Below are 14609 nucleotides of genomic sequence, written 5' to 3' on the forward strand. Positions count from 1 at the left end.
AATTCTGTAAATGTTATGATGAAACGAGTTTATTAAAAAAACCTTCTTAAACGTTTTAAAAAACTTATATTGTTCATGTTTTTATTTTGTTTTAATTTTCAAATAAATTTACCAAAATTAAAGTGCAGTTTTTTTCAATTTTCCAATAAACTCGTCGAATTTTATAGTCAAACTATTCAAATTTTAGAAATATTTTCAACAAAACTGCCTTTGTTTTTAATTTTGAATTTTTGTGTTCTTGACACATAACCCCTCAAATCTTAATTTTAAATAAGAAAAACATAGTTTTAAACTACTGTTTTTTCTATGACTCAATATTTCAATCGAAAGTGACAAAATACTCAAAGCTTGTAATTTTAAACTTTAGAATCTGCTATTGAAAATTTAAAAACTTTTCATTATTTTTCTTTTATATAAAATCATGTTTTTCGCATCGACTAATCATTATTAGTTTTGCACCTGATTGGACATTTATTTTAGAATTCAAATTTGTTTGAAACTCTGTGTTTTGTAAATGTTAATTTCATACTTGCTTAGAAATTCTTTTGAAACAAATTTCTTGTTCAGAATAATCAATAATTCAGAACATCGTTTTGAAAAAAAATTATCCTTGACTTTGCAAAAATTTTAAGCTTTCAGTGTGATATGTTGTGAAAAGTTTGGTTTTTTTTATCAGTCAAATTTTTTTTTAGTTTGTGTTATAATCATGAGTGAGAAACGGTGTTAGAAATCCCTTTCCTTTTTATTGATTATTTTTGTTATTATTTTAAGTTAAATTTGAATTTCCAATACCCCCCCATGGACGGGTCCTTCGCACGGGCCTGCATAGTATACATTATAGATGGCACGAGTGGTGCCCAAAAATAAAAGTTGAAAAACTTCTCATAGGATGGACAGAACATCACTTAAAATAACACTTTAAACATTTCGTTGCTAGGCAGCTTCGTTGAAAGTTTCATGAATTTCCATCCATATATTAAAAGTTATTCACAAAACAAAGTGTTGCATTTTTTTTCGATACACTCCTTATACAAATTACAAAGTAGAAATAGCAACACTAACCATAACAATGGCAAACGGCTGGAAGGACTCACAAGCTTCTAACGTAAAGGTGACATGAGATGAGGTGACATGAGGTCCTGATGAGATTTTTTGCATTTTTTTAATTTAAAATAGATTGACGGATAATTAAGTCTTGTTTTTGCACCCTTGGAGCCACGTTTTCAAGTGATTGTGTTAATCAAATTTCCATATATTTTTCAAAAATTTGTATTTTTCATTCGAACGCATAAGTATTTTAATAAAACTAAAAAAAATCTGAATAAAACTACAAAACAAAGCATGAAAAAATGAAAAATTGGTTGGCATTATAAACTTTAAATCGACCATTCTTGCCTTCATACCACTTTGGCTCTGGGGCCTTAATTGAGCCTTAACGCTCGAAATTCTTTAACCAATTATCGTTAAAAAGTAACCACTTTCACACCTTTCCGCGTTAAGTGATTTTTTGGTTTCTTCCATAGAAGTCATTTTTTGACTTCTCTTGAGAAGTAGAAATATGGTTACTTTCAAACCGCAAGAAGTTTTGGAGGAAAGTTGTTGTTAAAAATGCTTGAATTGGGATATTTTCTGCTATTATAATAAAATTATGTCGGGTTTCAGAGCAGTTTATTTATTTTTGTATGTTCAAGCAAATCTCGATACATCCGTAGACGTTCCTCCCATATCGAACCCAATCAACGGTAGTCCTTCGGAGTCCCGCGAACCCGTAACTGCATAACCCACCACGCCTCCAGCTGGTCCATTCAAAATAGCTCGAGCACCTCGGAAATTTTCACTCCTGGTCAAACCACCATCGCTCCGCATGAACAACACATCCACTTCCTCCAGTTTGATTCTTGAACGCGGTCTTGAAACTGGTCAAATAGTGCTCGACGTGTGTCGTCAGGTAAGGCACAGGCGGTACACCCTCGTGCAACCAATCGACACATCGGCATGGCTTTGTGAGATAAGGTCACATGATGGAATCCCAACTGTAACGCTATTTCTCCGACACGGAGCTCCTGATCCGGACAGGCGTTGCTATGGGCCAAAACTACGGCCAGCAAAGTTATTCCACCGTTGCAACACTGCTGAAAGTTGGGTTCGAATTTCAGCCTTGTCGATGGGAATCATTTCCAGGTAACGGCAAATTCGGTTCAATATTGATCAAGCTGGCAGTCTATTTCGACAACCTCCTGGTAGAGGTTCGATGGTTTTTTAATGTTCAAAAAATGGAAAAAGTATTTAATCTGTGGGGAAAAGCAAATCTTAGTTTGATTGTGCGAATTTGTCACATTTTTTTATCTGCTGAGGCCAGAACTAATCCAAACTTTCAAACCGAGAGGTGTTAGGTTGTTCATGAGCATCAATACAAGTTATTACACGTAAATGAACTTGAGGGTACTTAACAAAAAAAAGATACGCATGAAAATTATCGGAAAATACTAATGTTTCTTGAAAATTAATTGATAAAATTCACACACAGACACTCACCAGTTGAAAATTGTTGGGCCTGGTCTGGTTTCCTATCTGGAGCAAATTCCAGCAACGCATTGGTGGCCACCGTTGTGCCCATCCGAACCCAACCGATCAGTTCGGTATTGACGAGACCGCCCACCGTCTGGGATCGCTGTGGTCCGATCTCCTGCTCCAGAATACGTAGAATTCCTTCAGTGGGCGCATCAGGATAGTTGGCAGGATCCTCGGACAGTAGCTTAAGTCCTCTTCACCGATTCGGGCTACTTCGTCCTCGATCCCTAGAGAACCTTTCGTTACCTGCGCAGGCTTCCGAAAAGTACAGCTTTGCTATGACAGCTTTTTTCTTGCCAAACAAACTAACGATAACGAATCGTAATGCTTCGGCTACATCGCACACGTGCGAGAACCCAGGCTCTATCTGAACAATCTGCTCAAAGCATGCATTCCGGAAAGTGTTGTGCTTTAAGCTGTAGCGAACCCAACCGACCGTTCGGTTTTCATCCCTTCATGCCTCCTGTTTCGAAAATAATTTCATCCTAACTGTCGGCTGCAGGGCGTGACAGTCTTTGCAGGCCTGTCACAGGTGACTGTCGTGCCCATACCGTACCCATGGCCGATCGTATGCGCTGCTGCTCGGTTCGAATAGATCGAACGAGCCAAATATTCACACCGAACAGCAGCATACGACCGAGGCGTAACGCGATGTGTGGTGCCGGTGCAGGTTAGCCGGAAAGGGTGGGGAGGATGATTGGGGTGATCACTATCCGCAGTAGCTTCAAGCAAAAGGAAAATACGTTGGTTCGAAATCAACTCAGCCCGAGCGAATCTCGGCTACAGTCGGACGGAGTAAGTAGTATGCAAAATTCAACGCATTGAAAACTGTCACGAAGATTTTCCCAAAACTGTCAAGAAGCTTAAAAAACTTTCATACCCACGAACAAACTCTCGCATGAGGTAAAACAAGGCATCGTTGTACATCGCACGACCGCTTCTTTTAAAACTGTCGGGGAAGAAATATTCGGGAAGCTTTCATCGAGGTGCATGTGCGACATTCGCAATAATACTGTCGTTCGCCAGTACTTTTCGGAAGCCTGTACCTGCGTTACGATCTCTTCTAGAATAGGGCTTCTGTTGCTGCTGGCCGTCGCAGTTTGTGGGCAGTTCGACCCGATTCAGCTTTCCGGAGAGTTCGGAAAAAGAGCCGTACTGCTTCTCGAAGCCCATTTTTCGGAGGAACCTCAACTTTTTGCATCCTATATTGGGAATAATAAAAAAATTAATTTTGAGCACCTATAGCATATTATTAAACTTACCTTCAGCAGAGGATGTTTGCCGTATAATTTTTTCTGATAAAGCAACTTTTGTAAAGCAAATGTTTTCAAAATGGCGATGATGAAATACTATTTTTTTCAACCATTTTATGGTTAATGATCGAGAACTAATAAAATGATTAAAAAATTTCTTGAAAAATTGTTGATAAATAACCATATTGGCGGTTTCGCATGAAAAACCATAAAATGGTCATTTAAGAACCATAAATGGTTAAAAAAAATATGCGTGTTCTTAAAAATAGAAGTTATGTTCCCTCTGTTGTTAGATTGATTTTTATTGGTAGTTGTTTGGAACAATACATTTTTTAATCATATTTAATACCTTGTTTTTTATTAGGTCATTTGATTTTTAATTACTGAGAATCATTCATTCAGTTTTGATAATAAAGGGTGATACGGTCAAAATTTGGTCAAGGGAAAACGCGTGGAAATCGGTGAAATCGTTTATTTAAAAAAATCACGAATGCAATAATGATGGTAAAGTGCCAAAAATAAAACCTTAAAAGTTTATTTAAAAAATCAAATTAAATTAAAAGGGAAAAATATTCCGTTAGGCTTCGGCTTTTCAAATACTCTTTCGCGTAAATTTCTTGGTTGACAGTCCCGGAAGCTATGAAAATGTTGCTTTTCAAGCCACAGGTACAGATGGCTTGCCAAACCGGATATTTCTTCGCGAACTTCGACAGTTTCATGTGTTTGAAAATATCTGCTACCTTTCCTCTTCTCTTCTTCCTTGGATGGCATTTTGACAACTGTAGATTGAATTCCAAAATCAAAATAGGAGCAACATTCTCCACACACACACACACACACACACACACACACACACACACACACACACACACACACACACACACACACACACACACACACACACACACACACACACACACACACACACACACACACACACACACACACACACACACACACACACACACACACACACACACACACACACACACACACACACACACACACACACACACACACACACACACACACACACACACACACACACACACACACACACACACACACACACACACACACACACACACACACACACACACACACACACACACACACACACACACACACACACACACACACACACACACACACACACACACACACACACACACACACGCACACACACACACACACACACACACACACACACACACACACACACACACACACGCACACACACACACACACACACACACACACACACACACACACACACACACACACACACACACACACACACACACACACACACACACACACACACACACACACACACACACACACACACACACACACCTTCAAAATGAGGGGTGTTCAGGTTTTTTAAATGCAAAATTGAAAGAAATACGTCAAGTTGATATTGACCAAATTTTGACCGTATCACCCTTTACCGGTCGAAAGAGAGTGTTTAAAGTTACATAGCATCAAAATTTTACGAAAATTCGATGAAAAAGAGACTTAACTCATAAATCAACTAAAAGCACACAAAAAAACACCCTTCACTGTTTTAAATGATGACGTAATTATGTTTTCTGATTTATTCCAACAAAATTATTAAAAAAGAATACTTTTGAAAAGTACCCGATTTTGTCACTGTCCCCAATTTATCGCCCTGAAATGTATAATCGGGGATTATCTGTATTTCTCTAAAAAAAGTTCCAAAATTTCCCTTGCAGCTCAAGGCCCGCTCGGTGACCACGTGGCGTCCTCACGGCAGCGACCACCATCACTCGACCAGCGGGGAACTGTCCGTCTTCTGCTGGTGATGATGAGCCAACGACGAACGGGTGCGGTAGTGGAATGGAGATGATGGTGATCCCTCCCCCTGACGACCGCTTCAACGTTTGTCCTAGTGATGGTAGTGAGCAGTAGCAACCCCGATCGAGGAAGAAGGATTGCTGAGGACTGCTGATCCAAGTATCGTCAAGCGAAATGGAAGGAAGGAAAACAAGAGGAAGTGACTGCATTTTATATTTATCAGTGATTTTTTCTCTTTTGAAGTCTTAAAAAGGTGAAGTAGTAGTCAACGTGTCAAAATCGGAAAAAAATCTAGTAGAAGATTGTGAACCAAGTAGTAGAAATCAAGTGTAATGCTTAGCGTATGAAAATGTTCCCAATGATGATCGCGGATCAAATCCCCAGGTTGATATTGGGGGAAATAATCCAATTTACGATTATAATTTGTTACTAGCTTGTAAGCAACCCATGTGAATAGTTATTATTTCATTAAAAAAACCACACTGTGCAACCTATGAACTAATTTGAAATAAGCGTTTTTGTGATTTTACCATTTAGTAGCATTTTATTAAGTTTAAAAAAGAAGAAGAATGTTTCCTTAATAACATAGATTGTAACAACGTAAGAGTGAAGTTCTAACCGTTTAGTAAGCTGACGGCTTAAGTATGGAAAAAAACCAAAAGATCAAACTGACGAAACAGAAAATGCGTACAAATTTTAAACCGAACCAGAGTTGTTGATTCATCATCGTGATCGAAGTGATCGAACTTGAACGGTACGTAGAAATAAATGATTTAAGCGATTGAGGGACCTTTCGAAGGTCGTTTCCCGAAAAATTGGTGTCTGTCGATGTTCGAAACGTGTTAAAGTGTTAGGACACTAACTTCGTGTTTTGCTCAGGGAATGTTAAAAGACTTGGTAAGTTGGTTGAAATCTCCCCTGGCTGTGAAAATTAAAACCTTCAAATGGCAATAGTCTCTAAGGATTTGGTGGCTTGGAAAGGTTAAAAAAAATCTTCAGCACTTAATTGAATTGTTTTTTTTTATCAAAACTGGTCCAGATTTTTTCACTTTTTTCAAATTCTAGGAGTGTCAATTTAATACATACTCATGACAAAAAACCTCAGTATCATTTCAGTGAGACTGTCGATTGGAAATTTAAAGATTCTGTAAAGTTTTAATTTTTTTGTTACTAATCCATATTTGGAGGTTAAGACTTTATTTACAAAATTTTTAAATCATGTTTTAAGTTCAGAAATTGTAATCAATTAATTTCCAGCAAGCCACTGGATCATTTGAGCCAGTTCAATACTTGAGTTCGGACGTCTCGAAAAAAAAATATATCACTGCTTAATCTGCCATACTTTCATTAGTTACAATGTTATTGTTATCACGAGCAAAAACTGCCATAGACCATCTTATCTGTCGTTGATCGTATAATAAGCAGTATGTTGAACAGAAATTCTCTCACAAGCTTCCCGAATCCTGAAAGGTTAAAGAAAATGAGCTACAAAAGTTCACCGTGTTGATGAAATCCAACTCAACGATCAATGCCAGAAGCAGTCAACTTCGAATATATAAAAACAAGTAAAACGATACGCATAAAACTTACGACAAAGAAATAAGAAAAAAAAACATTACAAATCGATACTAGCGAAATAATGAAAAACAACAACCATCAGTACAACTAATTTAACAACACGATTAGTAGGTTAAACTCAAATGCGCAAAACTCGACAACCGGAAACAAGCATTCAACACACAGACGTTAAAACAAAAACAAGCAAAGTTTCTAAATTTTCACAGTTATCAAAAGCTACGTTAAGCGAACAATGTTAGGTTATGTGCAGAACACACGATTACACTTATTCTATTTTACCGAATCATAGTAAAAGTAAAACAAATAACGATTATTACAACATACGCATGCTCATACAAATTGTAAAACCAATAGCAGTAGAAAGAAAGAAAAAAAAACACACAATCAAGCATAAATCTGAATAGGTGGTGGAAGAAGGTGGAAGTCCTATTTTGATTGCCATGATCGCATGCGCCATCTTAAAAAGGTTAGGAGTGCCCGATCAACATTGAGTTCAGATGTATATTTAAATAAAAATTGAACGTTGAATCTTTATCAGTTAATCGTTTTCTAAATTGAGACTTCACTTTTTCAGTATCGTTTGTTTTGTTTTGAAACTATGAAGTTGAACTTACAATATTTGTTTTAACTGATCTTTCATTTTTAATTTTTTTGAGTTTAAAATTTAATGAAATCCAATATCTTTTATACCAAAAATATCGCGAAAAAAATGACTCATGAGAAAGTCGTGGGCGAACTCAGTTTGAACATAAAGGCGAAAAAAAAAGACTTGACAATTTTATAATGATATATAAGAAAAAAAACAAAACATTAAAACAAAAATCTTGGATTGGCAAAATCGTGGCACGGATCAAAACACAAATCGATAGAAAAAAAAAAATAATAAAGAAATGAAAACTAATAATGAAATCAACCATTTACTACATATTGCACATACTCACAGTCACACCATAGAAAATCATGATCGAAACTAATCTATACAAAACAATTTTGATATCCATAGCGCGGAAGTCGAGAGAGATACTTTCAATAAGTAGTTGGAAAACAAAAAAAAAACAAATGATTAAAAAACAGTTCGAACTGATAGAGAGAGAGGTGTAAAATTTAACAAAAGAATGCAAACAGCTGCTATGAAGAGAAAAAAAGGACAAGACACAAATTATTAATTATATGAGCATTAGTAGTGAACTCGATTTGAAATTTAGGAATAAATTGAAACAAAAGAAAATAAAGAATTCACTTTAAAAACAAAAACACATTGAAAAGTCGAATTTTAACCGTTTTTATTTGAAATTGATCGGCTTCCCAAACAAAGGTAAGAAGCTGAATGAGGGTCGGAAATTTGGCAAAGAAATAAAGTTATCGGTGTCGTAAAAATCGGATTGCATTCCACTTAGAGAGCGTAACACGGGAATTCATACGAAAAATTTAATGATTGAAAATAATTGGACTGTAATCGATGGATTATTATCGCTGGGGAAGTGATGGAGATATGTGGAAACCAATATGATATGATAATTATACACATCTCAACAGAAAAATAAATAAAACGGATAGCTTCAGATGGACGGAACTTCAATTCTCTAGCACTCGGATGAGTGATCTAAAATTTTGATTTCGATTTTGTTAAACTGTTCTATAAACCGACTTGATTTGAGAAAAAAAAGATAAAAGACAAACATACATGAAATAAAATTTGCTGAAATGTGAATCGAAATTGAAACTATTCAATGGAGAATAAATGACATTTCCAAACAATAATAGACGAGCCTGTTTCGATTGAAAGAATCACCTTTTTCTTGATGAATTTGAACAATCTGTTCAATTTGTACCTGAAATACCCTATGAATTACAGTACCTCCTTCAAAAAAACACTTCAACTGTTCGTGAAGCGTTTGTTAATGAAGCTTGCAAAAACTGTCACAAGAGAGCGCTTACAACTATTTTAGCATAGACAGCTGAAAAGTCGACATTGGGATAACGAGTTTCCATGGACAAGAACCCAATGAGATCGACATTCGAAAACATCGCCTATAAGCCATTAGCAGCGCGCTCAAACGTCGGAAATAGGAAGCAGCAGTAGTCCGGAGAATGAACACCAGGTGCTTGTTTGTTGTTATCACAGTAAAAAATCTTGTCTGAAAGATTTGGTTCTTTTTTCTGACACATTTTTTTCCCAGATGGCAATGATGTGATTTCTGAAAAGAATTCACACAATAAATGGAAATCTCTGAAACTGGTAGTCTTTAGTTAAATTTTTAATATGTGGACTACGTTTATGAGTTTTTTTTGAAATTTTGTTCAATGTTGAATTATTTTGACCTAACGCTTGTTTTTTAGACACTTGATAAACGAGGAGTTTAATAGCTTAAAAATGTATATAAGATTCGTTTAACTTTGTTATTATGATCATTAATTTTAGTAAATTTGGCTAAAATTGGGGTTTTGAATTTATTTAAAATTTGTTTCGAAGAAAAAAAAAATGTTCTGGTTCTAAATATCATCACAAGAGCGCGCATTTATTTCTCAGCCTAGACAACAATGAAATCGATATCGAATAATTCCAACGATAGACATTAACTGGAAAACATCGCATCTCGTCTTCAAACCATGATTATCCCAAACATCACTCGATGAAGCACCATTAGCGCAGTCTTGTGGCAAAAATTGCAACTTATAAAGGTTCGCCTTCCGAGCACCAGGTAGGCAGTTGCTTACCAGATTGCTCGGTTTTTCTCGGACTTGCCGTGATATTTGACTCAAAATTTGAAATAATTTTGGAATTTCGTTGAAAAAAGCTCGTGTTTTTCCCGAATTTATTCCCTTTATTTGCAAAATAAGACAAAAAACTCTAATTGAGTTCCTTAAATTTGTATTTTTGCATCCAAAACAAGAAATTTAATAGTTTTATCAAAATAATCACAACAAATTTCTGGAATAAAAATAATGATTTTAAATCTGCTGATTTTTTTAAACTAAAAAAAGTGCTTTAAGTATTTTTAAAAAAATTTTGTTGAGTTATACCTGGGTTTGGGTAAAATTTGACCGGATACTGACTTGAGTTTGAGTTCAGAATGTTGCCAGGTTTTTAGATGAAATTGCCCAGATTACACCGGTCTTCTACAAAGTTGTTCAACAGATAACTTACTTTAGGAATTTTATAAATTTGTACAAAAAACATTAACTGGCTCGGTTCCACAGAAGAAACAAAAATGATGTTGATTTTTTAGTACAAAATATTCAATTTTTCCCATACAAACCTAAAAGCTCAAATTTACTCATGTAAACGTTACTTAAAAATTCTGCAAAAAATGATGGATGACGAAGCTTTTTAGACCCCAAGTTTTAAGAAATTCAAAAATGACCCCAAATCGACTCAGTGTAAGAATTCTTGTTTTTTCTCGGGAATTTGCCACTTTGTGGCATTCTTTTCTAAAATGAATATCGTTGAATGAAAAAAGGATAATGAATAGATCAAAAATAATTTTTTGTTGTTCATGTAGGTTTAGATACTTCATCAGTTATGATTGATCGATTTAACTCAAAACTGATTAGTTTTAAAATTACTACACGCCACAAAACTAGAATTCCTAAACAAAATCCGACAAAAAAAAAAAATTTAGGACGCAAAAATCCTCCAAAATCAGTTTGCCTATTTCTGTTTTAATTTTTTTCTCATGAATGAAAACTATCCCGTTATCAGATGACTTTTTTTTCGACAACAAGACAATTTGTCCAGCTAAACATTTGGAACATCTTTTAGTGATTTTTAACTTACATGTATGAATCAGATCCTTACGATCCTTAAAAATGATAAAAAATTAAATAAATGGACTTCGATGGGAAGGTGAAGCTCTTGAGTAAAAAAAATGTAAAAATAAAGGACTTCGTTAGAAGGCGAAGATCCTAGTAAATTTAATAAATGGACTTCGATGAGAAGGCGAAGATCCTGAAAAAGTTTTTATGAATAAAAGTAATTATAAAAAATATATTAAAAAACAAAACGGACTTCGACGGGAAGGTGAAGATCCTGAAAAAGTTTTTATGTTAAAAAGTAATTAAAAAAAAATAAAATTATTGTAAAAACTATAAGGACTTCGATGGGAAGGCAAAGATCCTTATAAGAAAAAGTTATTATAAAACAAAACAGTAAGAAAAAAAAGGCGAAGTTTCTAAAAAACGCTTTATGAAAAAAAAAGTTAAAAATAAAACAATCAGGACTACAAGCAATAGGAAATTATGAAAAAAAAGAAAAAGAAAAAAATCCGTTGAGATGGTGAAGAATCTTTAGAAAAAGTAGTGAAACATGCTATGGTAAAATGAATATCTTTAATAAATAAATTTGAATCAGAACTTCTAGAATACAAACTGAAAAAAGTTTGAGTTAATTTCACTTTTATAAAACAAAGTCAATAGTGGTGCGATTGGGAATGAAAGTGGAATATTTTTATTATAGAAAAACATGATAATAGTCTAGCTAAAATGAATGTGATGACTTTAGTACTTATTTTGTTAGTTTTCATTTGTTAATTTGTTATTAAAAACCTTGATTTTTTTAAGCCTAGCCCGAGAAAAATTAAACATAACTTTTTCCAAAAAAAAGTGAAATTTGAGGCGAGGACGCTTATTAATTTGAAACAAATGTTTCTCTGTTTGGATCCCAAAGTTAAAAACAAGATTATTGCGAGAACAAAAATTATTAATATATAATTGTCTCAAAATGAATATGATGACTCCAGAACTTAATTTTGTTATTTGTGCTGAAAAAAAAACTGTACTTTGTGCCTGAAAAGAAAAATAATTTTCCAAAAATGAAAAGAGATATAAGAGCAATTTTTCCAAACAAAAAAAGAATTTTATTTCTAGATATTTGAAACATGATTTTGCTACTATTTTCATGAATATTAATTTAAAAAAAAGTATTTGTTGAGTTTTTAATTTAAAAAAAGTTGAGAAAAAAAATCTTGAAAAGGTATTAAAATGAATAACAAAAAAAAAAGGTTTATGAAGTAACAATAAAAGGTAATATTCCAGTTGTTAAAATTTTGAGAAATTGAAACCTTTTTTTTGGGCAGTCAGAACCATACTTTTGTCAAAATTGGAAGAAATTCAGAGAGAATTTTTATCCTATTTAATTCTAATCTTTATGAAATTGAAAAAAAAACAAAATCAATTTTGCTCAACCCAAAAGTCAACAAAAGAATACTAAATGTAATTACTTCTGAGCTATGTTAGCTTAGTGCAAGCGACAATCTGAATGAGAATTTTAGGCCGACATGTGAAAAATCGTAGTGACTCGTGTATTTTTCCAGATTTGTTCGCTAAAATTATCTTAATGGATTACGATCAGTTTGACGAGAACTCGAAACCAAAAAAAAAAATTTTTCTATAGTTTTGTGTATTGAGAGTAGGAATGGAGAAGATTGTAGGATAAAGATGAATAATGTTGAGATTTATAAAAAAAAATATTAAAATCATTTATATTCTAAGTTACTTAAGATGTGAAAAGAATTTGATAAGATTTCATTAACGTGTATTTATCGAGTTTGTTGATCGTTTTGGAGAGTTTCAGAACGAGCGGAAAAGAAAGAGTAAGAGATACTGAAACGCTATAAAAAATTGAGTAACGGAAAAATTCAGTTGACAATCGAATTGAGAGGATTGTCGCGGATTGTTGATTCTTTCGTGAACAAAATGATAAGAATTCGACATAACACTGCTGTATTTCAAGATCTACCTACACCAATTTTATCGCCGAAACTGCATTCAGCTCAACCACATAATAATAATGAAATATTCATTTAAAATCCACTAAAGGGTTTGATACTCCGCATCTGAAAGATTGGCTATTTCAATTCTAATTGAAAAAGACTCTAAAAAACAATTACTAACTATCAGAATTAACCCATCATTTCATGTTTTTATAATTAAAAATCATTTAAAAAATTTGGAATTATGTGTAGGTACCTACATGAAGGAAAAAACGATTTAACACTTTCGTTATTGTTAATTTGTTGAAAAATTTTGACTACTTCATTCGTTTCAGTAGGGGAGAGTGGGGGTACTTGATCCCCTTTTCTTATTTTCACCATATCTTTTCGGAAAAATTTAGCAACTCGCCGTCTTTGACATTTTCTGACAGCTTGTAACTTCAAGTTTCTATGCTCCAAAAATTAGAACGATACTTGAACCCGTTGGTGAACTAGAAGCATTTTCGTGGGAGTAAAAAAAATGCGATTTTTCTGAAGTTAAGGAAGACTTGATCCCCTATTGAAGGAGACCTGATCTCTTATTCAGGAAGCCCTAATCCTTGTATAAAAATCAAACAAAACCCCAAGATAGAATGTTAATTGACTATTTTGGTCATGTTTGTTCTCATTTCATTATTTATAGCAGACATAAGAAGAAAATTCTATAACTTTGTCTCAACGCTAATAACATTGCATACTTAAAGGCGCTATTTTTTATAACTAAGCGAAAAATAATTATTTTTGCTCTTTTCTTCAGACAATTGTTTGATAAATATTTGTTTTTGGATAAATATTAGTAATTTCGTAATCAGCAATCATAACGATCAATTCAGAAGAAGAATATGCCGTTTGGAAGGGGGATCAATTGTACCCAATTCTAGGGGATCAATTGTACCCATAATCAACATTTTAGAAAACTTTTTCTGAAAATAGTTGAGAGTTTTCCATTACTTTGAAAATATGGCATTATGAAGTTCATTCTACGCTCGAACGATTGATACATTGGAACAAATATTTTTTTCATAATTTTCCCATGTAAGGAACATTTTAAAGTGATGAAAAAAGATCTTCAAGTTACATTTTGTGAAATTTTTCAAACAAAGTTGAATTACTCAAACAATTATTTTGTTAAATTTTTTTAAACTACAAGCATTGTTATTTTGCTCATTTTGGCATATTTTTCTAGAACATTTGATCTTTGTAAGACATTCCAGTTTCGAGATATAGCTAAGAAATCAATTATCCTCATTCTCCCCTATAGTTAAAATTGACAAATTTTGTATGATTACTTGAAGTTTAACAAAAAATCAATCAAAATTAAATTTCAGAAACTTCATGACTGATTATGATAATCTATTTTTCAACTAAATTTATATTCTTGATTTTGTATATTGAGAATTTTAAAAATCAAAACCAAAATTATGAACTAGAATTGTGTTTCAAAATTGAAAATAATACTACGAAATTTCCAAATCACGATTCACGATCACGATCACGAATACTCCAATAAAGAATTTATTCATCATTCATGGCCGTAGGAACGGGGGGGGGGGTTTGGGGGTTGACCCCCCCCCCATGAGGATCCAAAACAGCAAGCAAGGTATTCTACTCTACACTCACAATTTCAAATTCAGAATCA

At 33.8% G+C, this 14609-nt stretch overlaps 1 protein-coding gene across 1 annotated transcript in view; it reads left to right on the forward strand.

Moving 5' to 3' along the window:
* Nucleotides 1-8927, forward strand: part of LOC129745652 (ras guanine nucleotide exchange factor V-like) — a 163776-nt gene extending 154849 nt beyond the window's left edge. The window contains exon 5 of the mRNA XM_055738875.1: nt 5561-8927. Coding sequence (XP_055594850.1) covers nt 5561-5650 — 90 coding nt within the window. The 3' untranslated portion in view covers nt 5651-8927. The remainder of the gene's footprint in view (nt 1-5560) is intronic.
* Nucleotides 8928-14609: the final 5682 nt, after the last annotated feature.

This window comes from Uranotaenia lowii, chromosome 2 (genome assembly GCF_029784155.1).
Source record: "Uranotaenia lowii strain MFRU-FL chromosome 2, ASM2978415v1, whole genome shotgun sequence".
NCBI classification, from domain to species: domain Eukaryota; kingdom Metazoa; phylum Arthropoda; class Insecta; order Diptera; family Culicidae; genus Uranotaenia; species Uranotaenia lowii.